The 24,733-nt window shown below is 41.6% G+C and overlaps 7 protein-coding genes across 12 annotated transcripts; 4 read left to right on the top strand and 3 right to left on the bottom strand.

The window, feature by feature from the left end:
• Positions 1 to 362: 362 nt before the first annotated feature.
• Positions 363 to 3,740, bottom strand: RB195_011954 (uncharacterized protein; the record flags this gene model as incomplete). Its single annotated transcript, XM_064193594.1, has 8 exons — positions 363 to 679; positions 741 to 840; positions 1,734 to 1,814; positions 1,876 to 1,923; positions 2,013 to 2,042; positions 2,099 to 2,152; positions 3,275 to 3,637; positions 3,705 to 3,740. 8 exons carry the CDS (start codon positions 3,738 to 3,740, stop codon positions 363 to 365), a joined length of 1,029 nt encoding a protein of 342 aa, XP_064051177.1.
• Positions 3,741 to 4,696: 956 nt separating this feature from the next.
• On the top strand, positions 4,697 to 5,107 carry RB195_011953 (uncharacterized protein; the record flags this gene model as incomplete). The annotated part of the gene is made up of 1 exon (XM_064193593.1): positions 4,697 to 5,107. The coding sequence occupies one exon, from the start codon at positions 4,697 to 4,699 to the stop codon at positions 5,105 to 5,107; it is 411 nt and encodes a 136-aa protein (XP_064051176.1).
• A 147-nt stretch (positions 5,108 to 5,254) lies between these two features.
• RB195_011952 (uncharacterized protein) lies at positions 5,255 to 5,650 on the top strand (the record flags this gene model as incomplete). Its single annotated transcript, XM_064193592.1, has 1 exon — positions 5,255 to 5,650. The coding sequence occupies one exon, from the start codon at positions 5,255 to 5,257 to the stop codon at positions 5,648 to 5,650; it is 396 nt and encodes a 131-aa protein (XP_064051175.1).
• A 231-nt stretch (positions 5,651 to 5,881) lies between these two features.
• RB195_011951 (uncharacterized protein) lies at positions 5,882 to 7,314 on the top strand (the record flags this gene model as incomplete). 2 transcript variants are annotated; one of them, XM_064193591.1, is made up of 2 exons in its annotated part: positions 5,882 to 6,267; positions 6,321 to 7,314. In XM_064193591.1, the coding sequence occupies 2 exons, from the start codon at positions 5,882 to 5,884 to the stop codon at positions 7,312 to 7,314; spliced, it is 1,380 nt and encodes a 459-aa protein (XP_064051172.1). The 2 variants fall into 2 exon arrangements, with proteins under 2 accessions (XP_064051172.1, XP_064051174.1); XM_064193590.1 differs by lacking the exon at positions 6,321 to 7,314 and having other exon boundaries at positions 5,933 to 6,310.
• On the top strand, positions 6,442 to 7,314 carry RB195_011950 (uncharacterized protein; the record flags this gene model as incomplete). The annotated part of the gene is made up of 1 exon (XM_064193589.1): positions 6,442 to 7,314. One exon carries the CDS (start codon positions 6,442 to 6,444, stop codon positions 7,312 to 7,314), a length of 873 nt encoding a protein of 290 aa, XP_064051173.1.
• A 1,114-nt stretch (positions 7,315 to 8,428) lies between these two features.
• Positions 8,429 to 14,257, bottom strand: RB195_011949 (uncharacterized protein; the record flags this gene model as incomplete). Of its 2 annotated transcripts, XM_064193588.1 has the most annotated exons (15): positions 8,429 to 8,681; positions 9,069 to 9,125; positions 9,180 to 9,225; positions 9,547 to 9,625; positions 11,397 to 11,454; positions 11,554 to 11,600; positions 11,638 to 11,801; positions 12,087 to 12,165; positions 12,729 to 12,810; positions 12,873 to 12,958; positions 13,038 to 13,079; positions 13,165 to 13,218; positions 13,314 to 13,364; positions 13,909 to 13,965; positions 14,036 to 14,257. In XM_064193588.1, 15 exons carry the CDS (start codon positions 14,255 to 14,257, stop codon positions 8,429 to 8,431), a joined length of 1,377 nt encoding a protein of 458 aa, XP_064051170.1. The 2 variants fall into 2 exon arrangements, with proteins under 2 accessions (XP_064051170.1, XP_064051171.1); XM_064193587.1 differs by lacking the exons at positions 8,429 to 8,681; positions 9,069 to 9,125; positions 9,180 to 9,225; positions 9,547 to 9,625; positions 11,397 to 11,454 and having other exon boundaries at positions 11,554 to 11,801.
• A 321-nt stretch (positions 14,258 to 14,578) lies between these two features.
• On the bottom strand, positions 14,579 to 24,375 carry RB195_011948 (uncharacterized protein; the record flags this gene model as incomplete). 4 transcript variants are annotated; one of them, XM_064193585.1, is made up of 20 exons in its annotated part: positions 14,579 to 14,650; positions 16,831 to 16,944; positions 17,276 to 17,409; positions 18,459 to 18,528; positions 18,682 to 18,786; positions 19,232 to 19,339; positions 19,412 to 19,507; positions 19,683 to 19,782; positions 20,104 to 20,176; positions 20,300 to 20,376; positions 20,899 to 21,065; positions 21,420 to 21,523; positions 21,659 to 21,809; positions 21,943 to 22,050; positions 22,132 to 22,215; positions 22,300 to 22,393; positions 22,455 to 22,527; positions 22,728 to 22,888; positions 23,135 to 23,156; positions 24,360 to 24,375. In XM_064193585.1, the coding sequence occupies 20 exons, from the start codon at positions 24,373 to 24,375 to the stop codon at positions 14,579 to 14,581; spliced, it is 1,929 nt and encodes a 642-aa protein (XP_064051166.1). The 4 variants fall into 4 exon arrangements, with proteins under 4 accessions (XP_064051166.1, XP_064051167.1, XP_064051169.1 ...); XM_064193586.1 differs by having other exon boundaries at positions 22,455 to 22,518; XM_064193584.1 differs by lacking the exons at positions 20,899 to 21,065; positions 21,420 to 21,523; positions 21,659 to 21,809; ... (5 more) ...; positions 23,135 to 23,156; positions 24,360 to 24,375 and having other exon boundaries at positions 20,300 to 20,369.
• Positions 24,376 to 24,733: the final 358 nt, after the last annotated feature.

Here is a 24,733-nt window from a genome sequence, read left to right as displayed (position 1 = left end):
ATGTGAGAAGTTTGAGAATTTCTCTTCCATACATTATATTTATAGATGGAAAATTATTTATACGATTCTATTGTTGCTCCGAATTCTCATTGATTATACCTCAAATAGTTTATTTACGTACATACATGACAATTTTGTACCATATTTGTTGAAAATTGTCTTTTTTCTTGAAAAATACAGTATTTTCTCCTTAATTGTTCGAATAATATTGTTTTGTTCAAACAAATGTACTACGTTTCAATTAAAAGTAAGCAAGAGTACATTGTTAGGCACGAAGATCTGTCCATCTATGGTACAAACGAACATTTTGGAAGTTAAAAGTTTATGAAAGCGATCTGTTTCATTACAAAATGCAATATGTATCACGTTTGTCGAGTTGACTTTATTGATTTATCCTTCTTCTCATTCACTGACATGACATTCATAGAATCTTTCCTGCGAAGTAGTTTTTGTAGGAAATTTGTTGCTACTCCCGTAGTTTCTTTACGATTTTTCTTCTTCATATTAGTCGAAGTCTTATCCTCCGCTGACGTATCCCTTTTTTTGCTTCGCGCCCTACGTTCCTTGATTTTTTTCGACATTCTTTGTCTAAACGCAACTGCCACGTTAGGTGTTTTGGTTGTACGCTTTCGTACTTCTACTTTCCCTGATTTCTCCGTCATTTCTTCGGCTGATTGTGCTCAAAATCGGTTTTTGAAATTTCACATAAACATATAACGACAAGTAACCGAAAACTGTACCAGTATTGAGGAGAGGTTGAGGTGGTACTGCAAAATAGGCTTCCAACTTTTTCATATCTGGAGCGCTGTTCGCGCCCTTTAGTTGGGTTTGTGTAGTTGCCTAAGATATGCGGTGTCACGTGATAACCATAATCTCTATCACAAATTAATATAGAGCACAGTGACTTGTTTTTGTCGAATGAAATCTGGTCAAAATTCCCCATGTTTCTAATGTAATCCCGCAAGCGGTTATACTCGAAGTAGAATGGGACCCTTGCCGGATGATTGGTCCTACCGTGATTGCAACTGTTTCTTTACTTAGATCACAAGTCAGGTCGTTTTGATGCACCTGCTTACTTCCCCCCACTAGAAAACACTACAACTTCCATGGAAGTTGCCATTGCAGGCAATGAATTCTCCGGATTCCGCATGTCATTCTCCTATAACGGAGCTAGCGGTTCGGATCGAGGTGGGACCATCGCGAACCGAGGCGATGAGTGGTGCCAACAGAGGTCCCTCCTGGAAATCCTAATCGCTACGCTTCACCGCACCGCTTCGAGCGCAGCCGGTTACGCAACTGCACCACGCTTCCGTCGTTTTGATCCGACTATAACTCGCCAAAATCTGCGAAGATCTGTATGGGTGGTTTTATCATTTGATTTGGATCTTGGATTTGGAGTTTGTCCATGTTCCAAAACCAAGCAATCTTTAAAAGGGACAAACAACAAAACAAACGAGTTGAACCAACGAATTTTTTGTTACGTTGAGTGGTATACAATTAAATTTGATGAGAACCTCCTGAAACTGGAATGGACATCCCTTGATTTGATTTGAGAGTAAGTCTAATGATCGCTTTCAATACATATTTGAATCGATCTCGTTTTTAAAAGGATGGTGTTGAGTTACGGTTCATTCCCATATAAAACGTAGAAAAAGCACGACATTTCTCAACTCATAGGTCCAAAGAATCGACAAATTCAAAGCTCAGTAGGCAAAAACCACAGTAGGACTTACGTAGAGGTCGATATTAGATAGTTCCCCATCGTCGTACACAGAAACCCCATCTTTATGAAGAAATGAATATTTCCGAGCTTCCTCAAACAGTAAATAATAACCAATTCCGTCTTCCCATGCAACTATAAAACTAAATAATTACCTCTCGAGGGATGGTAGAAATGTCCAGCGCAGTTTTTATTGAATCCGACTGAAATATAACATTATCCTTGGATTACTAAACCACATTTCACACTTCTAACTAAATGGAAACGACTTAGAACTTCTTGAAATACGAACTTTAGTCTTTTCTGCTTCCATCTCTCCACCCTTAACGAATAATTCATCGAACTCCTTCAATCTGTCACTACTATGATCACTCTTACCTTCTTTTCGTCCTTTGAACTTTGTTTGTTTTTGACATTTTCTGAAGTCTTTCCCTAAAATGATGGCCAATGACAGCTATAGTAATGTTATGCAATGTTCCTTCCTGAACCTACATACAACATGGACGAGTTTACATCACTGGTTTTTACCGCTTAAATATGACAGTATCACGTACGCAAAGTACACCAAAACGATCTAAACCCTGGCGAGGAGTATGGAGCTGTAGTGACCGTGCCCCTACCTATTTCTGCATCGAGCGAAGGTCCCGCATCGATCGCAGGAGGTGTCTCCATCGCACCACTAAGGGCGCAGTCCCCTACAAATCTGCACCGAGCATCAGGTCGTCGTCCTAGATGCAGAACAAGCGATTAAACTACTGGAAAATGGTCTTTTTTTAACCACATAGTCCTGTCCTTTTATACGAGAAAAGGACCTTTAAAGAAACGCTGAAAAGCAAGGAGAAAAGAGGTCCAGCGGCTGTTCCCTGCACACTGTAGAGAGAAAATGCGCAGCTTCGCGGGAGCAGCGTCCCGTCAACCTTTCGGAACACGTTTTACGCCGACTATATATGGTTTTCCTCGAACGCTCCGCAAAAAGTCATACATTCACAATCGAAAAGTCAACAGTCAACAAAACAACCTTGCTCGTTTTATTCCTCCTACGAGCTCGCAAAATCACGCAACGGACCCACACTTTTCGCTTGCGGTGGAACCAGGAAATTTCCCGTTGCATCAGTTTGTGTCCTCGCAGTGCGCACTAGCACTCGTCCAATCCATAACGATCTGTTGATTTTGTGGTAAGGCCAAAGCGACGATGAAGCACAGTGCAGTTGCGTAAGCAATTTTTTCGTAGCAAGAAGCGGCGCGGCGGAGCGTAGCGGTTAGAACCCAGCTGGGATCTTTAGTGACGGGATTCCTCGCTGTAGTTTGCGATGGCCCCACGTGGGTCCCAAACGTCTTCTCCACCGCGCCCCTTCGATCGCAACCGCTTGCGCAGCTGCAGCGTGGTTCATGTCGTTTTACCGGATTATATATAGTGGGTATAACATTTAACTACGCACTGATATGATTTCTAAGTTTCACTTTTTTCTAATGGAACTTTCTTGTTGCTTTTATCAAATCCTATCTCACCTGTATTTTTGAAATCAGCTTCACAAAAGATTTCTTAACGCTTACTTGTGAACCACTTGATCTGCCACATGTTTTATTTTTGGAATCCTGAGTCGGTGGACCTTTCGCCGATTCTGCGTTCACGTAGTCCCTCTGCGTTTTTGTGCTTTGACAGGTTATACTCTCTGGTTTTACTGTGCTCTCACTAGCTATGCTACGATTGGTTGTGTCTAGATTTGCCGTTTTTGGAGTATCTTCTACCTTTCCCTTATTCGTTGGGGTTACAGAATGACCACGTAAGTCGTCTGTGGCCACTATTTTTGATTTCTTTTTCAATGACACATCATCAGGCAGTATTGCATCCGGCATCATCATAAATTGTGCATCATCATTTTGTGAAACAGGCATGCCATCAACATCCACAACTATCTAAAATTCTTATAGCTTTCTTTCGTATTGATATAGTTATGTATCTCTGCAAATCTTCTTCACTTACTACTTTTGAATCGCCAACGTTCTCTTGTTTTTGCATTGTTTTTCTTGAATTATAGGATATATTCTGGAAAGAGCATTTTCAGGTACATAACAAAAGGAATAGTAAACCAACTTTGTTCCAGAAACTTTGTTCGTTTGCTATTCTTTTCAATCCCTATGTGATACGTCCCTGCTTATTATGCTACAGTCGAGTCTAAACGTTACATGAAGCACGGACAGCGGATGGAATCAAGGTGGGACCATGGCGAACTGCAAAGATTGGTGGCGGTAGTGAGGATCCTTGCACGATCTCAACCGCTACGCTCCGCCGCACCGCTTCGAGCGCAGCCGCTTACGCAACTGTCCGTGTTTCGTGTCGTTTTGACCCAACTATAAAGGTCGGTCCAGTAACGTAATCGCGTGCGCCCAAAGCAGCGCGGTGCAGCCAGCGGTTGTAATCGAAGTGGGACCATCGCGAACTACGACGATGATTGGTGTTGGCGAGGGCCCCTCTCTCGATCTCAGCATCATGATTAATCTATCATCATCAGCATCCCAACAGCACCGAACTTCAAGGGGTTTTGACCTAACTATACCTAAGTAGTCTACGGATCTCCCTCACTAGAGGGATCACAGCCGGTTAGTCGCGAGGCTACGTGGCGCGTCCACGGGTGGCGGATAGGGGGCTAATCGTGGACCAAAAGCGACCTTGTGCTTGCCCAGAGACGCAGGTGCATTCAGAGGATGGACTCCCTGTTTCTGCTGAGCCAAAACTGACTCCTGACATCCTTGTATCCCGCACGACGGTCCGGCCAGAAGCCTGCAATCAAGTGACTGGGAGGTGCAAGGGAGGCGGTTTGGAGTCGCCTCCAACAAATAAGCTCCTCATGTCCACTCCGGGAGAACGGAAGTTCTCCCAGAAACTCATGGGACTAGAGGCCTGCAACCTGCCCGTGGGTTTTAAAATTCTATGCAAAACACAGTAATAGAAAAGATTCCGGACGAAAGCCTGGTATGGTAGCGCCAGGTAGGACGGGGTTGCAGGAGTCATATAGGCTACCGAAACGGAAAACGACTACGATGGCGATCTGTACTTCTAACGTACGTACGCTTGCATCGGAAGCGGCTATCGAAGATATGATGATGCAAGCCAAGAAGATCAAGTACGACGTCATTGGAATGACCGAGAAGAGACGACGTCACCATCTCAACGCCGTATATGAAACTGGAGAAGAACTGTTCTTAGGAACATGCGACAGTAGAGGTGTTGGTGGAGTTGGCATCCTCGTCAACACGAGTATGGCAAAGAACAACGACTCTTTCGAACAACTTACGACCCGAATCGGACGTCTGCTGCGGATGAGAAGATCCAACACCAGCTTTGACTATCTTCGTCGCTTACGCTCCAACATCAAGCTACGATGAAAAAGAAGTCGAAGCTTTCTATATGGACCTGGAGAAGTTCTACCGAGAAGATCATGCCTTCTACAAGGTCATAATTGGCGATTTCAACGCCAAAGTTGGCCCAAGAAGAACGCCGGAGGAACTTTACATCGGGACCCACGGCCTACAATGGAACGAACTGGGGGGAAGCTCTCCAAGTTCATCATGACGACTAAGACCATCCATGGGAACTCGCAATTTCAGAAGCCCTCTTCTCTACGCTGGACGTGGGAGTCACCCGGTGGAGGGTACCGTAATGAAATAGACTACATCATCGTCAATAAAAGGTTCTGCCTGACGGACGTCGCTGTTGTACCAAAGTTCTATACGGGATCGGACCATCGCCTCCTCCGAGGAAGATTTTCCTTCACAAGGAGAGCAGAGAAAGCCGCCAAATTCAGAGAGAGAAATCCCAGAACTGTCATCAACTGGGATATCTTCGCTACGCTAGCCGGCTTTTGGGAAGATTCCACAATGGACAGCATCGACGAGGACCGGCTCGTTGAACTGCGCGAAGAAGGCTGAGAGTTTTAAAACCACCAAGAGGCGCCTGTTTCTTGAAACTCTTGAGCTGATACGCCAGCAGCAGCACGAGGCGCAAGGAACCAAGAACTCACGTCCATGCTCGCAAGACTTTGCAGAGAGGCGATAAAGGAAGACTTTAAAGAGAGAAGAGCAGAAGTGCTGGCTGAAGCTGCAGAGGCGGGGAAAAGCATCCGCTATGCCCGTTGAGACTTTGCCAGTCGCAAGACAAGGATGACTGCTCTCCGGAACCCGAGGGGAACAACCATTGCATCGAGAAGGGGGATGGAGAAAATCATCTACGACTTCTACTCTGATCTCTTCGACACCCATGTCCACTTGCCTCCTCACTATCTGAGGGAAGACGGACATGTCATTCCAGAGGTTCTCCCGTCCGAAATACGGCATGCTATCATGTCGGTAAGAAACCGTACGGCACCCGCTCCCGACAGAATAAGATCAGAACAACTGAAGAACCTTCCGTCAGTACTCATCAACACCCTGGCGAGGCTCTTTACACGTTACCTGTCGGAATGCAAGGTTCCTAAACAGTGGAAGACCAGCAAGACCGTGTTGCTGTATAAAAAGGAGATCCACATGACATCGGCAACTATCGCCCAGTCTGCTTACTGTTCGTCATCTACAAGCACTTTACAAGAGTGATCCCTAATAGGATTGAAAAAGTCTTGGACGAAGGACAGGCATGCGAGCAAGCAGGGTTTCGAAAAGGATTCAGCACGATTGACCACATTCACATTGTTTCGAAACTCATCGAGGTATCACGAGAGTACAAGATGCCGCTCTGTCTCACCTTCATCGACTTGAAGAAGGCCTTCGACTCCGTTGAGACGGAGGCGGTCGTGGAAGCCTTTGACAACCAAGGCGTCCCTACTCAGTACATAAAGGTACTTCGAGAGCTGTACAGTAACTTCACGACCGGAATTTCGTCATTCTACAAGAACATCATCATTGACGTGAAGAGGGGGGTCCGACAGAGTGATACAATTTCACCCAAAATATTCAGAGCCACCCTCGAGAACGCAATGCGAAGGTTGGAATGGGACGACATGGGAGTGAAGGTCAACGGTCGGCAGCTACACCATTTGTGCTTTGCTGATGACATCGTACTGGTAACACCTAGCATCAGCCAAGCGGAACGAATGCTGACCGAATTCGACGAAACATGTGGATGCATCGGTCTTCAGCTGAATCTACAAAAGACGATGTTCATGCGGAACGAATGGGTCTCGGATGCCCCATTCACGCTCAACGGAACGAACATATCCGAATGCACCAGCTACGTTTATCTGGGTCGAGAACTGAACATGATGAACGACCTGACCCCCGAGCTGAGCAGGAGGAGACGAGCGGCTTGGGGAGCGTACAAGAGCATCGAGGATTTAGTGAAGAAGACCAGGAACACCCGGCTTCGTGCTCACTTCTTCAACACCACCGTACTTCCTGCTTTGACTTATGCTTCGGAAACCTGGGCATTTCGCAAGCAGGAAGAAAACGCAGTGAACCTCATTGAACGCGCAATTGAGAGAGTGATGCTAGGAGTATCCCGTTTCATGCAAGTGAGGGACGAGATTCGAAGTTCTCTCCTACGTCAGCGATCGAAGATTAGAGACGCCGCCGCGTTTGCCAAGGAAAGTAAAATGAGGTAGCCGGACACATGATGCGCTTTAACGACAACCGTTGGACCAGAGCCGTGAGCGACTGGGTTCCCCGCGATATTAAGCGCACTACAGGAAGACCGCTGTTCCGATGGTCAGATTTCTTCACGAAGTCCTTCAAAGAAAAGTATGATGCTCTTCGTGTCCCACGCGAATGGAGAAACCACTGGGCTATTCTGGAACGCGAAGCTCTTAAGTTAGTCAATTAGCCCGCACGAGGTCGTGTGAAAAGACGTCTGTCAAAATGATTTCCGCTTTCTCAGAACAAAATGAGGACACGTGACATGCTGCAACAACAAAATCTCTTTGTTCACCTATTGATGAAATGCTTAGTGCTTTTGTACGCGATAATTTTCCTCATCTTGTGAGGTAACAAAACTCATTTTGTTCGAAAAGTCACCACAGACCGGTGGCTCTTTAGCTTCTTAGTGTTTCAAATTCCTAAAATCGTCATGGGAGTTGCGCGTTCCGTCATCGTGATACTTGCGAACAATGCCCTGACCCCTACAGTTAGATCGATACGACTTGACGTTTGATGTAATTGTGTTGGTGGTGGGACCCTCACTGAGTTTTACGAATCGACTTTAGTTATAACGAAGGTAACATCACAAGCGCATTCTCCTACACAATTGCACCACAAGTGAGGTTGTTTCGATCCGACTAGACCTATAATTGGGTCAAAACGACATGAAGCGCGGACGGCTGCGCTCGAAGCGGCACGGTGGAGCTTAGCGGTGGGGGTCGTGTAAAGATCCTCGCTACCGCCATCAACCTTGCAATTCGCCATGGTCCCACTTCGCTTCCAACCTCTGTCTCCCACCATAACGCTACGAGCGCAGGGGCTTACGCAATTGTCCGTGCCTCATGTCGTTTTGATCCAACTATCCTGTAGGGAACCTCACAACCACGAGAAATTTCGCCTAGCACTGCCTTTAAAGATAACATCCTTGGGACTACAGGCGAGTCGAAAACATGCGGTGTGTATCGTGCACAATCGCGTTGATATGTGATTGATTGCAGATAGCCAAATCACTTGATATTGACTGAGAACGACCGCATTTCAAGCGTTTCTCGGACAATGATCTTTTCACAAGATACACCCGGGTCAAAACTGCATGAATATCGGTGCAGTTGTGTTAGGGGCTGCGCTCGGTGCGGTGTGGTAGAGCGTAGGATCGAGAAGGGGACCTTTGATAGCACCACTCATCGCTGCAGTTCGCGATGGTCCCATCTCGATCGCGAACCGCCAGCTCCGTCGCGCTGCCTCCGGCGGGGCGGCTCGCACATTTACACCGAGCTTCATGTCGCTTTGACTCGACCGTACTACATCACGATTTCGAACCCGATTACGAAGCCTCCTGGGGTTTTTCGTATTCTGATACCTCGATTTAAGATAGAAAGAATACCGAATCCCGAATCCCTGTTAGATAATTGTAGGCCTAAGAAATAACTATCAGTGTTTGGTACAGTTGAATAGAATTCCGGCTTCGTGGACGAGTTTACACAACAGTAGTCCACCACTTCGCCCTTATGTAAAGTTAGCACGTCTCAATGAAGCTGAAGAAAGCCGAGGGAGTTTTTTTTTTCCTTAATCATGGACCCGCCTTCAATTTTAACACTAGAACTATGCAGTTAAACCCGCACTGAAGTTCCACAAAATTCTAGGAGTCCATCCCTGGAATCTTCTTGATTCACCAATCCATTCTGATCACAAAACTTCTCCTGACAGTTTTGATACGTCTTACCTTAGGATTTCTCTAATTGTTTTCTTAGATCGCTTTGATTTCAATATGCTGTGATTCCTGAAAAGATTTCATAGATATGTACAGTAGGTTCGCGTTGGTCATTGCTCTAACCTTTCTCTTCTTCTTTTCTGGTACTGTTTAGTGGTTTCTTTTTCAACTGAAACAAAGCGATGCAACTTCACAAAAACTATTTAGCCGGGATGGATTTTGCCTCAGTTACGGAAGAATATTTATTTAGTCGGGTCAAAACGGACTGAAACACGTGCGCAGTTGCGTGAACGACTCGAAGCGGTGTGGTGTAGGTTAGTGGCTGCGATCGAAGTAGGACCCCCTGCCGTCGGAGTGGAGATAGCAAAGTTCCGACTTCTATTGTTACCGCTGGCTTCACAACACCGCTTCGAACGCAACCGCTTACACAACTACACCGAGCCTCAGGTGGTTGTACTGGCCTATGGATCTAAGTGCAACTTCAATTCACCGAGTTGCAGTGAGTAGAACTCCAATGATTGGAGTGAACCGCTTACAGACAAAGGACAAGTTGAAAATAATTCGTAGCACTAGAGCAACTCGCTTTTATACGACATATGATAGAGATCTGATGTGAACAAACAAATATGATCAAGGAATTCTTGTAACCAGCGTGGGATCGGTGAGTTCATCCATGATGCAATTCTTATATAAGCAGTGAGAGCACACTCAAAATTTCCGGCGAGCGTTGTAAGGTCAGTACTTAATCCAGAAGTGGAACCGTAACAGTACCAAAGCTCATGTTCAGTGAACTTGCAGAACTTATTACTAGCTACTTGTTCAGCTGCCCAAATGACTCTTGAATCAGGGGAAACAGATTAAGATCGAATGCGATGCTGTAGCGTTATTAATGAAAACTACAATTAATAACTCGAAAAGCTCTGTTGAAGCCTTATTGATATGCTGATGAACTCACGGACGAATACTTTTTGTTTCGCTTCTTCTATGATGAGGCTTTTTTTTTCATTTCTTCTTCCAACTTTTTTTGTGTGTTTTATATCGAGACCGGACGTGATGGTTAAAAAGTAGTTCTTACGCCTACTGAATTTTCAAAAGGATAGAAAAGCTTCTAGTAGGGCATCGTGAACCAAGTTTCCGGACTGAACTTCCCCTATCCAGAACACCTCGACACATGTACATTGGCTAAGATCCTGGTTAATCAATGTGGTCCACAAATAAACCGCAAGACACTATGAAATAATCCTTTCGGCCTCGTGGCGCAGGAAATGTGCTTGAAAAGAGCAAAAGTGTAATCATCGGGAAAACAAAACTAGGCGTTATGAAATTTTTGATCCATACAGTACAATGAAACCGTTTACAATAAGTATGTCGATGTAATCAGTTCTCATTTCTTGCACTCTAATCAAACTATTCCATACACGGTTCTCCTTCAATCTTCTTTGTGGCAAAATTCAGCAACCTTAGCCGTTCAGTTTCTAAACCACAGCAAAATTACACACTATGATTCTTCCAAACTTAATCCCTCGGATAATATGGTCAAAAAGACATGCACTTTTATTTCGTTAATATATCTACATGTACTACACAGAACAAAACACGAAAGCTACAGTAACACCATAAAATAGGGACACAGCGAAAACGCAAATAAAAGATGTAATGCCCATCCATATAAGAGACCAGTCAGGAAAAACTAACAACACATCGCTGAATTCGGAAACTAGAGGCAGTTTTCAAAAAGAAGTTTTTAGGGTAATAAGTTCGGAGCTTTGATTTGACAGTGTTTCAAATCACAGCACGCCGCTTCAAAAACATACTCCTTGTTCATAAAAATGATATTCTCGTGCATGACACATCGGAATCGGACAAATAGAACTACCATTCTCTGATGAACTACAAGAAAGTACGGCGATTTAATGTCAGAGATTCTAGTTCCTATCACGAATCGCAAATGATACAGTTGACTTTAAGAGACATCCTTTTGTTAAGACGAATAAGCCACACATTAAGTTATTCTCCGAACTTATTACGAGAAACACTACCTGTATATTTGGCATTAACATTGCTTTGATAGGGAGTAGTACAAATAATCGATCTAATCGTGAGAAGAATCAGTACAAATCGTCACTGTTTCAGTGTTTAACACCGGAACAACATGAACAATTTTCTATGAGAAAATTTCCAAGGAAAAATCAAAAACTAGATGCAAGCAAGTTCCAAGAGTCACCAAGATAATGTTACGATGTTCTAAATTTCAAGTACCAAGAAAGATGTCAAATGATGAGAGGTAGAATTTCAAGTTACAAAAAAGTATACTGGACATTATTTATAACTTTAGAGAACAATTTGAGAAAATACGCAGACAACATTCGACATCATCCCTTCTAGTGTATTAACTTTCCTTAAACAAAGATCTCAAATCACTAAGTGAATCACACCTCGTATTTCTAAATGAGACGAAAAAAAACGATAGTGGGCAGCGTTTAGATCAAACACTCGCCTATATGCCGAACCATTCCATAATTCCATGATGCCCTCTTTGTCGTGCTGTAAGAGGTGAACGATGTGCACGAATTTGGCTTACTCGAACAACTAGTGGGGAGCGGATTGTCCTGTCTCTAGAGACACGACTGCGGGGTTGAGGTGTAGATCCTCGACGTCGACCACGCATTCCTCCACCTTGATAGGCCAAACATTCGGTTTCTACGGCATCAAGGGCTTCTAACTCGGTGGCACTTCGACGCTTACCTGAACAATCTTTTTAAAGATTGACTTAACAACAGATAATAAGCCATAATGATAAAGAGATAGCGATAATTTTCAGCGCCCCACTTGAGAGCAGAACTTCATCGCTTCTTTTTTTTTGAAGAATTCTGTAGGAACAAATTTCGAAAAATGATAAGTGCAATGAAACACGTTGATGTACCAAAAAATGTCAACAACGTTTCTCAGAGCACAAATGCTATAAGGTTTCGAACTTCTCCACTAAGGACCTAAAATATGCTGCAATCTAAAATAAAATACAGGGCTCACTTGGGTTCGCAGTCAAGAAAGACTCGACAACCTCATTGAACTGAGGATCCTTCTGCATGCTGTGGATTGGACCGCGACACTGAAACACGTCATTTATACACAAAAAAACATACTTTGGAATAGTACATAGTAGATTATACTAAAAACGTTAATGTTGCGATCATTAGTTCATACTAATGAAATGGAACTAACATTGATTAATGATAACACAACACGATCAGTGTATGTTCAAGAAATAGTACGGTATTTGGATGAGCGAAGAGGGAATTGAAGTTATGTTATCAACCCTAATACTAGGGCCTAGGCTATAGGAAAGGGAGGAGGTCGCTGGAAATCCACAGAGAGCATCCATCAGAAAAATAGTGAGTCAATTAATGCTGGTGACTTCTTCTGGTTCAAGATATGGGCAGTATTACAGCATGTGCGTTGCATCAAAACTATTACTGATAGGATGCATAGCCCAGGTAGGAAAAGAAACAGGAATAGAAGGATCAAAACGAATGCTATGATGTCGAAATGTTAACTATGAAATAAAACCTATGTCAATTTCGCCTACAGCTCGAGTAACCTGATCAAAGTTCATCCTTGCTGAAAGGATTCAAGGAATACCAAAAACAAACATTTCTGAAGAACAGACTCTACCTGTGGACATACAGCCGCCTGGTTGGTCCTCTTCCAAGACAAAAGACAGGAGTAACAAAACTTGTGGTTGCAAGGGATAACGCTAAACAGTGCAGCGTTAGAATCGCTACGGAAAATAACAAGACTAAAGAAAAACAGGATTACTTTGCCGGGTTATGGAAGATCTCCATACAAATTGAGCACCTCATTAATATTTCGAAACTGGCTGGGACGCAAAGAGTATTACCAGCCTAGAAATGATAGCACATGAAATTTTAAGCTACACTTTGTGTATACTTCTAGCGACTAGGATTTATACCAAAGACTCACCCCAACATTCGAATTCGATGTCGTGGTGCTGCCAGTAGTGCTCTGAAACAATTACATTACAACTGTGCGAACTAAGTTGATCACAGTAAAGATTACTACAATAAGTGAATTTAAAAAAGGCTACAACCTCATTCTCAGAGCTGAGAAGAGGCACTTGTGCATCTATTGATGTACTCTCGACCTAAAAAAAAGAAAGATCACGGTGATAAAAAAAATCTAGGGATGTAGAAAAATTGTTGAATAACAAATTAAATCTAGAATCCAGTAAACACCCACCGGTTCACCTCTTAAGTTTATAGGTGGTATAGATGCTGCATTTGTGGTAGTCTGAAAGTAAAGAATCTTTTTATGAAAATATGTAGAGCTTTTTTTTATTCCCATCCAGTTAACTGCACTTAATTTATTTTCAAAATGGAATTATAACAGCATTATGGTAATCATAAAAGCGTGAAAGGTCATTCTTCTCTTAAAGGGCTCCGTCACTTACGTCACATCAATCACGGTGAAAAGAGCAATGATGATGGCAACGGCACCAGTAATAATAGGAGAAGATCTTACCGAAGCAAGTTTGGAAAATATGGAGGAAACAATGCTATAGAAACTTTATCATGACAAGTATATAGTTAATTAAAGTCTCTACATTAACTGGCCTTCAAAAATCTATCTATCAAACTAGATCCGAAAGTCGAATACTCCACATTAACGCTTTGACCATCTATTATTTTTAAATAAACAATCTTTGTAATGTTCATCGGTAAACATAGGTTCCAAAAACCCAGTCATAACTATGTGTTACATGATGTTGTGGAAAAAGACATAAATTGACAACAAAAGAAAAAAACGTCCACGTGAATGTTTGAAACTGACTGACCGATCCACGATTATTGTTCGATTGCAGCTGATGAGAAGGACGTAATTCGTCAATAATCTAGAACGAAAATGTGTAGGAAATAAAAAGTGATTTCGACCCAGAAATCCCCTCGAACAAGGAAACGAACTTCCACGTATGCCCCAAGTGGGCATTTCCTTCGTGACGTCAGTCTCAGTGTACCGTTAGCGCGGCCGCGCGTATGTGTATGTTCGTTCGAGTTTCTCTGCTCGACCGGTGAAACTCCAAGTACAATAGGGTTTTCGCTAGTTCCTAGATCTTCCAGTCTTCGAGGAGCAGGAGCGGATGTTTGGTTGTCTCTTGGTTGAGTACCTTCCACTTCTTCAATCATACACAGCACTGATGCAGCTGTCTATCCTGGATTAAACGTTATATTGAAACAGTGCTACTCAGATAGACGACAAGTCATCGATAAGAATTAATAAATTGAAAAATCTTCTGAAATCTGAAGGAGTAGTGCAATTCGAAACAAGCACTACTGTAACAGGCGACAGTTGAAATTCCCATAAACAACTTCTGAACCAAAACAATAGTAATAAGAAGAATAGCAGAATAAGAAACCGCCTCATACAAAGAGTCACACATAGAATAGAAAATCTTCATACACATGGCATACAAATAATTTTGTCTCTGCTATTACTGAAACTGGCACTTAAAAGGAATGAATGTGGAAGTCATATATCAGTCCATCTTCACTCAATTGCAGTGGAGCGGCGTTAATCACCTGCAAAAAAAAGTTAGTGTTTAAAAGTCTCCTCCGTTATACCTAATATTTTTATACTATAAAATTATTCCTTTACACCATCCAAACCGTAAGCTTTACTTCTTCTTTTTTAATTTCTGGCAGAATAACTGGACATCATCTATTTTTTAAAGTTTCCTTTGTTTTGTTTTTTTTGGACCCTTGTTGTGCTTAATGAACGCTCCTGATTCATGCCGAGAAATGTTCGCAACGAAAAATGTTTTCCTTCTTTGCAGTCTGAGTGCCTTGTCTTCATTGTTAAGTTGTTTGGAGCTTGCTTAATAACGGCAAAAGTATACTTTAGAACTTCTATTTTTAACCACAACGCAAGAAAAATGGGATTTTCTGGACATCTTTGCAGCAATTCTTACAAGTTGAACTTTCCCAAGGAACATTACATTAAGGAATCTCATTGAGTTTATCGCACATTGAGATTAAAACAACCAATTTAATCAAATCAAAAGCTCACAGTGCACTTCTTTTTGTTTGAAAAAAAAAACATAGTTGATGTACACTGATGATAGACATTGAGTTAAAAAGATATGCGTCTAATGCAACGGCGTAGATGGTTGCGCTCGAGGCGGCACAGTGGAGATAGTGGTTACGACTGAGGCGAGTCTCTCACTGGCTGCAATCGGACTAGAACGATGACTAAGGGTCCCGCATGGATTGCAGCCGATAGCTCCACCGTGCTACTTCGATCGCACCCGCTTTAGCAATTGCACCAAACTTCGAGTGGAAAAGTTCGACTTTCAATGAACCTCGGCATAGTTGAATGTAGTATTGAGTTTGATAAGCTGTACGCGAGGTTGCTAAATAAATTTATTGGCTAACGTTTCGGCAATATCGCCTTTTTCAGAGCCTGAAATGGGCGATTCAATCTACAATTTAAACGACGAACCTCTACGCAAACTAAACTGATAAACTCCATGCTTACTTTTCCAACCACAAACTTAGCGACTACACTAAATGCTCAGCTTAGATCGGAGACGCCTGGCATGGACCGCTGTCTGATCGATCACGAGGGCGAAGTTCGAATGTCTCATTCGGATCGGAAGAACCATTCGAGATATGGCGCAAGCTCCCGCGTTCCAAGCCAAAATGCCTCCAGCGATTTTCGAGCCAACGTTTTAGATTCGTGCGCTAAGATTTGGACCCTAATTTCAAAATCGGCTCCGTCGTGTTTTTGTGTTCTATGGGCACCTAAAGGTGTCCATTCTCGTAACCTATTCTTGCCGTTCACGTGCTCTTTGATGCGGACATACAGCGGTCGTGCCGTTTAAACTATATACATAATCGTCGCAACAGTTCATGCAAGAAATCAGGTGGATTACCCCGGACCTCAAGCAGTCTCCTGGTCTACCTGTGGAACAAATAATACAGTTCAGTGTTGTACAGATGGTATCGTACAAACGATTCCGAACTAGCTGACGTTTCAAATTGTTCGGTGGATTTTGGATGCAAGCCAAAACCACTAAAATGAACCGCAAGGACGAATGTCTGTCGATAACGCAGGAACTCGCGCCATATCTCGAATAGTTCTTCCGATCCGAATGTGACATTCGAACCATTCGCCTTCGTGATCGATCAGTCAGCGGTCCTTGCTAGGCGTCCCCGATCTAAGGTGAGCATTCAGTGTAGTCGCTAAGTAGGTGATTGGAAGTAGGCGTTATCAGTTAGTTTATCAGTTTAGTTGTGGAGAGGTTGGTCGTTTAAATTGTAGGTTGAATCGCCCATTTCAGGCTCTGAAGAAGGTGATACTGCCGAAACGTTAGTCAATAAATTTATTTAACAACCTCGTGTACAGCTTCAAACTTCGAGTTGTTTTGACCCGACTGCATTCGCTAAGTAAGGTTTTAGAAAATTGAGAATTTTCACCAAAATAACGGATGTAAAAAATGAGGCACACTTTCATTGGCACTCCCAGAATTAACTATCTCGTTTTACGGAAGAATACGGAAGAAGAAAGTGCGAAAGTCTGGGACAATGGTAAGCTATTCGCCGCAGTCGACCTACTTTCTTGGTATATCTCCCATTTTGGTAGCTTAATACGCTGTTCACACAGCGGAATGCCATACTGTGGAAAACAAACAACTGAGCTGGACGTCTTGACCATAGAAAAAAAGTAAAATAAAACAACTCTTTCGACATAAAATGAGTACCTTGTGGCACATATCAATTCGCATAACAACATAACGTGGAGTGATAAAACCGTAATTTGGAGGCATCTGCAAGAACATTCGCTCTTTCTCAAGGTTGAATGACAACTGTCGCACCTAAATTAGAATTCTTCGTATGTAAAGTTCTGTGATCACGTAAAGAACAATTTCAAAACTTAGGAAGGAAGCGGAAAAAATACTTGCATAATGTGAATGTAGGACTAGTCTACTGGGTTTACTACGAAATCTGTGCACGGTTTTGTAACCAATCAAGAGCAACAAAAACCGTTAATAAACAAGGGATACACTCCAAACTTAAAGATTGAACGTATCAGGTTTTTCTTAAATAAAATGCCGTGTTAGCATTTCAAAAATTTGGTGACCATTGACATACTGGTTACAAATAATAGACACAAACAGAACTTTGGAGACAATGAAAAGAACCTACCATCTTGTACAACTCATTTTTCCTTAATAAGGCAGCTAAAATGATTGAATATCGAAAATACGGTTGATCCAGTACTTCTCCAGTGGCGTCCTTTGGTACAATAGATGCCGAATGTATCATCCGCGAAATCGTACCTGAAAATTGCGTAGGAATAATATCTTAATCAAGCTAGATCCAGCTTCCTCATGACCACCGCACATCGAACAATATCGGCAATATAGCAGGGTCAAAACGACATTAAACACGGTGCAGTCGCGTAAGCGGTTTCGCTTGATGCGGTGCGGTGGAGCGTAGCGGTTAGCATCCATTGGAGACCGCTGCTGCCACCGTTCATTGCTGCAGTTCGTGGTGGTCCCGCCTCGATTCCAATTCCAATAACAGCAATGATAGTTATCGTATAATAGGGTCAAAACGACCTCAAGCTCGGTGCAATTATGTATAGTCGGTTCAAAACGACATGAAGCATGGTACAGTTCCGTAAGCGGCTGTGATCGAAGCGGTGCGGTGGAGAAAGCGGTTAGAATCGAGATGGGACCATCGCTAACTGCAGTGAAGAATGGTGCTAGCAAGGATCCTCCCTCTATCCTAACCGCTCCGCTCCACCGCTTCGCTTAAAACGCAGCCAGTTACGCAACTGCACTTTGTTTCATGTTGTTTTGACCCTTTTACTCGCTGTACGCGAACTACTATAAAACACTCGAGTGATATTACTGATAGAATTTGCACTAAACCACTTATTTTCTCAACTAATGACATGAATACTACGAACCAGATTACCTTCAAATGTATTAACATTGATAAACTCATTTATAATAATCCTGAAATACTAAACCTCCAAAACTACAGGAATGCTTTGCTGAGTTCGCAGCGAATATTTTGTCCTGCACTATTTATTGATCTCTAACGTATTCACTAAACGACTTGATCTCAATTTCTCACTTAATATATAAACTCACCATTTTATCTCAAGAACCAATATTATTATATCACTCTAGTAATTCTAGACAACGATGAGTCTTGAGAACGGTAGAACTATACATTTCCCTTTACAATGATAGAAACTAAACAAGCTTAGTCAGATTCTAATATATTCATCTATTAAGTACCCCATGTGAGGCGGAACATGATGAAGTCCAAAATTAACTAAGAATTTTAGTAAGCGAATGACATCAAAGGACTTTACCTCGTTCAGTTCCAAAACCATCCCAATTGTACACAAAACCGTTAGATCCAACAAAATCAGCGTCAGTAACCTGTAAGAGACTTCTACATATATATATAATATATATATATATATATATATATATATATATATATATATATATATATATATATATATATATATTAGACATATATATATATATAAAAATGTATAAAAGGAATAAATGCACTTCTATCACACAAACCATTAATGCATCCCTTTGCTTCTCTTTTAAATTCCATACCAATTTTCTATGCAAATCCAAAGCACTGCTTCGAAGCATGAGCGGTCCTAAAGACTCCACCTTCCTCTAAAATAGCAACAATATGGGGTAGAAGCGAACAGAAACCACAATGTGATCATCATGTAAATCTCGAAGCTATCCTTAACTAAAACCCTTGATTTGACGGGACTACAGACATAAAGAGCAAGAAATTCAAGTAAACACTATAAACGAGAAACAAAAGAAAAGGTTTCACCTCGACGGCAGCCTGGATTGCAGAGTGACATATATGCTGCATATATATTTTCTGAGCAGTAGAAAATCTAAGATGAAATTTTTCAGAACAAGTTCTCTGATGGTATCCGTAGTTCGCAACTTCAGTTGTTTAACTGTCTAACAAAAATTATTGGGCAATTGAATTTTGAGGTTAACTCAAAGCTTCAAGACGCACATGACAATAACAGCATAGTTTTAGCGAAACTGCTACCACCGTGACTACATCAAAAAGTGTGAGAGATAAAAATCAACGCACTCCTACAACTGCGTCAAGGATCGTCCGGAATACTTTCTGTCCACCTCGTACGAGATCCTCATCACTCATTGCTAATGTTGGCGTCGCCCCAAGTATAAAGAATTTCGTCTAAACAATGAATTTGAAGTCAACTTGCCGCCGGTAGAGGTTAACTCTTCCAGAAAATGAAAGCGGACAAACCTTTAACCACGTAAGGTACGCCAACGCTTTCGTCCAGACATCAATTCCTTTGTACTGTGTCAAAACGAGATTATTTTCTTCTCTGAAGCAAAGACCCTGAAGTTGGAGATCTGAGACAAGACCAAAGATCAAAGAACTAAAGAATGATTCGCTACCTAACAAAACAATTTTTGTTATAAAAAAGTTCTGTACAAATGACAAAAAATGATGAACTTCGTTAAGTAAATAAAGGAGTTAATTCAGTAAGATCAATCAACGAATAATTCCCTACTTTTTGATATTTGCTAGTAGTTTCACTGGAATCACGAGTCAAAGAAAATGCTTTTTGGTCTTTTGGATACCTGTCCTGTGAGCGAAGAGGGGCTCGATTCCTAAACAAAAGAACTCTATGAAGGAAATCCAAGATACTTATTTCCAATATCAAAATCTGGCAACAATCTCAACACAGGCCGATACTCCCATGTCAAAAACACGCGTAACTTGACACACGATGTATGGGAGCAAAATTTATGATATTAGTGGTGGTACTCGCGAGATTTTTGAATACAGTAGCGGTGTTCTGTTAGCAAAAAATCCAAAAAAGCAGAAATCCAGAACGTCCGACATTTAAGTGATGATAAGTACAAATAAAAGTACAAATTAAGAAAAAACCCTCAATAATAATTTTCATGGCAGTGTAGTTGACAACTCACCACACTTTAGCTAGGCTAACGATATCACTAAATTCACCTTCTTCAGTATTGTGAGTACTAAGTTGACGACAAACTGAAACACACGCCTAGTGAGAGCAAGTATTTGTAATAAAAACACTTTGAAAGAAAAAGTGAAGTTCAATTGTCCAAATAACTTTGAAACTTCGAAAACAAAGTAAAGTCATATCGAACAAACCTTGGGGAGCTCTCCTACTAGCACAGCGATTCAGTAACTGCGAGCAATGTGCTACTACTACATGGACCATAACCGGCCTAAATATACTAAAAAGGTTCATATTTGGAAACGCCTGAACGTGTGCGTATTGTCCAGCTCCCATAAACTTCTAAATGTAGAAGGAAGTGAGTAATGTGGATCTTACACATCATTAACGCAAATACATGACAAATCCCTTAATTATTCATTTCTAAACTCAACATCACAATCTTTGAAAGAGTTAGTAAAGGAAAAATCCACAACAAAAAAGACAGAAGAACAGAACATCGGGAACTTTTTAGGTGAAAAATTGGGTCAATACCAATGAACAAGATTAACACCAGCAATGGAGGGAAAACATGAATAGATTCTGAACTATCAATGAATCTATCTCTGCAGCAAGTGACTGTTAATGAAGAATCAAAGACGAGATAGTAATATTGCGCTCAAGAAGAAAATGAATAAGCTTAGCATCATCAAAATAACCATGTTCCTATACCTATCACATGTCTCAAAAAATTCATTATCTATTGTTGAATAAAGACCTACTTTCAACTAATACAAATCAGATAACCAAGTACTGGAAATCAAGCAAATGCACATCCTGATTAACTTCTCCTTTGCTGAGTATCTGGTTACCAAATGTTATAAATGCAAATATGAGACGAGGAGCAGCATAACCGTAATCAGTTGGTATAGGAATATACTCGATTTTGTCACCGCTTTCAAGCAAAGGCAAATCACGAACCTGAACGAAAGTAATCAGGAAAATTTCACTTCGCACTTCACTTCTAAGACTCTCGGTGGGAATTCTGGAGGAACAAATGAAGCAAAATAGGCACTATTCGAAAGTCATACCCATAAATTACGATATAACAATTAAATTTCAAGCAACATTTGATGCATGTATCGCTGTTTTACAAACCCGAAACAATACTATGCCATGTGCATTTGAAGTTTGTGTATGAAAGTTTGAAATTTCAACTGTGTCTGCATTTAAAATAGCTTGTTTTTAACGGCGAATTGTCCAGAGTAGAAGCGGTGTTAAAGTATACAAAGAAAGCAAAAGTTGAAGAACGGCAAATTAAACTATTTGACTTACAGCATCGAATAACATCTGTTTCTTGTAGAAAGCACAACAAAGAAGGCTGTAACTAATAAAAGGTTGCTTATTCCGTAATACTGGCCGAATCAGTTGAAATGGACCTGAAAAACAGAAGAATGCATAACAGTGCATGTTGTTAGAAGGAATAGTATTCTTCTATGAATGCATTCTGAGAGCTGCGTGAAGAAAAGATAACAACGAAATTAAAAATTGTCTAATTAGGCCCAACGACTAACCTAAAACTCCAGGAGCTATAGCATAAATGTCTTGTTCAGTGAGATTGAGCAAGGCACGTTGTCTTTCGCTCATATTACAACTGGCCGCTTCAAAACGTCGGATTAGGTCTTCACCACAAACCTTCTTCGTCACCAATTCCTTCATATTGTCCTAAAACAGTTGAACATAGGATTAGCAGGAAACTTTTAGGAATACCCTACAAAACACAAAACCAATGCAAAGTTCAAAGGATGTAAAACTGTCAAGTGGAAGATATCAAATCAAAGCAAAACAGATGACGTACCTTACATGCATGTTGACTAATTACTTCAAATACACGTTTTGCCCCTGCTCGAACATTCTTTTCATTGAATATTCCTGTAGAGTTAAATAATGTGAAGTTGCCCTTTGCCTGGAAACTATTCAGTAGATATAGAATAACAAAGAACGAGAAGCAGAAAACAAAAGAGTACATAATGGAAAAAGCAATTACTCGAACTTTCCTGAAGAAGTGACGAAGCATCATGAAGCCAAAAGGTACCATGTTCACAAAACCACGCTCAGGTCGCAACTCTACCTGAAACTCTATTCCGACTTGTAAATAGGGGATTTCTGGGAGGTTGAGTGTAGTGAATAAGCTAATTTCAAAGAAATGCTATACAGGGTGCATCATTTTCCCAATGAAAGTACGTTCTATGATACCAAAAGGTTGTTCCTCGTCTGGCCATTCTTGCGGTTGCTTTCGGAACCTTTGCCTACAAAAGACATTTGAATTGCGAACAGAAAACAGAACAACCATAACATAAGTTGACTAACACTATCTTCATCACTGTTTCACCATCTTTGGGAAAATGTTCTCTTCCCGGAAAGTTGACAACTTCTGTTTGCGCTAAAACAACCATGACTGAACTTTCGAGAAAGTAAAAGATTTATCGCAAAAACATTCAAAAGAAGAACAACATTTACTGTGGAAACACTTTTCATAGAACACCACAAGGAGGAAAACTTTAAAAGATATGGTCTTTCACTTGAAAGGAAAGAGAGAAAAAGGCATAAACAGGGAAAACCAACAAAAAAAAAAACACATACCTTCAGAGGGTCCTGCTTGTGAACCTGACGTTTGTTCGGCTTTTCTCAGCAGAGAAGTCCAAAGGAGTCGCCGATGTGAAACAAATGTGAAGACCGACGTCGACAATCGAGACATTATCGGTGCGTATCCCGCATGGGTGTAACCAGTTGTTGGTAGAACTCTGAAAGCAAAAACAGCAAAAATACGTAAAAACTATGCACCACAACAGAAGAAACTCTCCTAAAACAATTGCGCTTGACTGTCTACCGCTCGTTTCCTCCCAAATATGAGTGAAATTCTCAGAAAAGTTACGGAAAACACAGATGTGCTGTCGTCTGTTTGCTCTGATATTTTTCCTCCCGGAGCGAAGAGCATAAAGAGGCAAAAATATCAATCCCTACATACCGATACAAGTACTTATGCTTACCCAAGCGACCGTAACACTTCCGCTGGAATTCACACACTGAACCCGTATGGTAAGGACAGCAAATCCGGATCGACGGAAACAATAGCTCTAGTACAGCGCACTGAATTCACAGTAGAGCGCACTTGTCCCGCTGATACGTGAGCCTCGTTTAGAAGAGGACTTTATGGGCACTAGTCACACGAAATCGGGAAAAATGTTGTTGGAGGAGGGGTGCAGTCAGTGGTGCCCTTAATTTCACGACGCTCTAACTTACTTTTTTCTTTTAGTAACTTTAGTTCACTTGTCTTAGATCGTCTAAGACCAATGCTTGGGGCCACGATTGATTTGATTATTTACCTTGAGAAATAAGGGCCCCTCTGAGCATCCCCCAGAATGCTTACAGTGTTGGTCAGAGAAAACGCTAAGATTTCCACCCAAACACTAATCTGCACTATCTTTCCTGTGCCATGTTGCTCGACTCAGTTATCACTGTGTTTCTCTTCGTTTTCCACTCGTTTCTATATAGCGAAGTTGTTTGAAGTTTTTCTTTTCTCAATGTGACATTCGTTTACGATCCTAAAGTTAGTTTTTGAGATGGAGTGAGTGTGTCGTGTAGAAAATCCAAGATACATGTGTATAGTAGTGTCAAAACGACATGAAGCATGGTGCAGTTGCGTAAGCGGCTGCGCTCCAAGTGGTGCGGTTGAGCGTAGCGGTTAGCGCCGACCACCGTTCATTGCTGCAGTTCGCGTCCGTTGCAGCCGTGTTTCATGTCATTTTAACCCTACTAGGCTGTGCGAGTAAATTTGTGCGACAATATTTGAAGCGCTTGAAAAGTATTGTAGTTAGCGGTGATGGGTAGCGATGCGAGGCGAGAAAGACGTGCAACAACAACAACGGCAATTCCTCTTTTATAGCATGGAATTTGAAAGGACGCAGAATTCGGCGAAAATTGCGAAGGTAGTTGTCGTGGGAAATCAATCCAAACTATTATCAGTATCATTATATTGATCCATCTTTGCTGTGTTGACGTCGGAACTTGACAGCTGTTTTTATATACACTGACCTTAGTTTCTACATATTGCGAAAACTCTCGAACTTCTTAGGATGATCTATAGGCATCTCTTGTGATTGTTTCCGGTATTTATGTGTGTTTTTAAATGCATGCATTTGCTCCTCACATTAATATTTGGGTTAAAAAAAGTAGTGCTGCCGACGCGAGAGGCAGGCGAAGCAGGCACCTTACCGCGATTTTCAAACATTTTCGAATCCAGCGTAGTGTAAGTTTTACTCGGACATTCTAGAGACCTTGCAAGAAAAACTATTCACAGTAGCAAGAAAGGCATGTTTTATGTACGTAGCTATCTCCTCGATTAGAAAATTGTTCGATGTTCGAGTAACTCCTCGAATCACATTGCGATCTAGCAACTTCCTGCTGCGCTTTAAACTTGATTCTCAAATAACGGTACAGATGTCACATTTCATTTCCAAAACAAATGAATGAAATACGTTATCATGAGATGTCTAATACATGAAACACAACACAGTAAACATTCACAGGACGGAAACCGTACACATTGAAAGACTTCACATGTAGAACTCTATAGAATCAACTAGATT

The sequence above is a fragment of the Necator americanus genome, chromosome III (assembly GCF_031761385.1).
Source record: "Necator americanus strain Aroian chromosome III, whole genome shotgun sequence".
Lineage (NCBI taxonomy): Eukaryota > Metazoa > Nematoda > Chromadorea > Rhabditida > Ancylostomatidae > Necator > Necator americanus.
The sequence above is the reverse complement of the archived record's forward strand: the minus strand, read 5'-3'. Positions and strand labels throughout refer to the sequence as shown.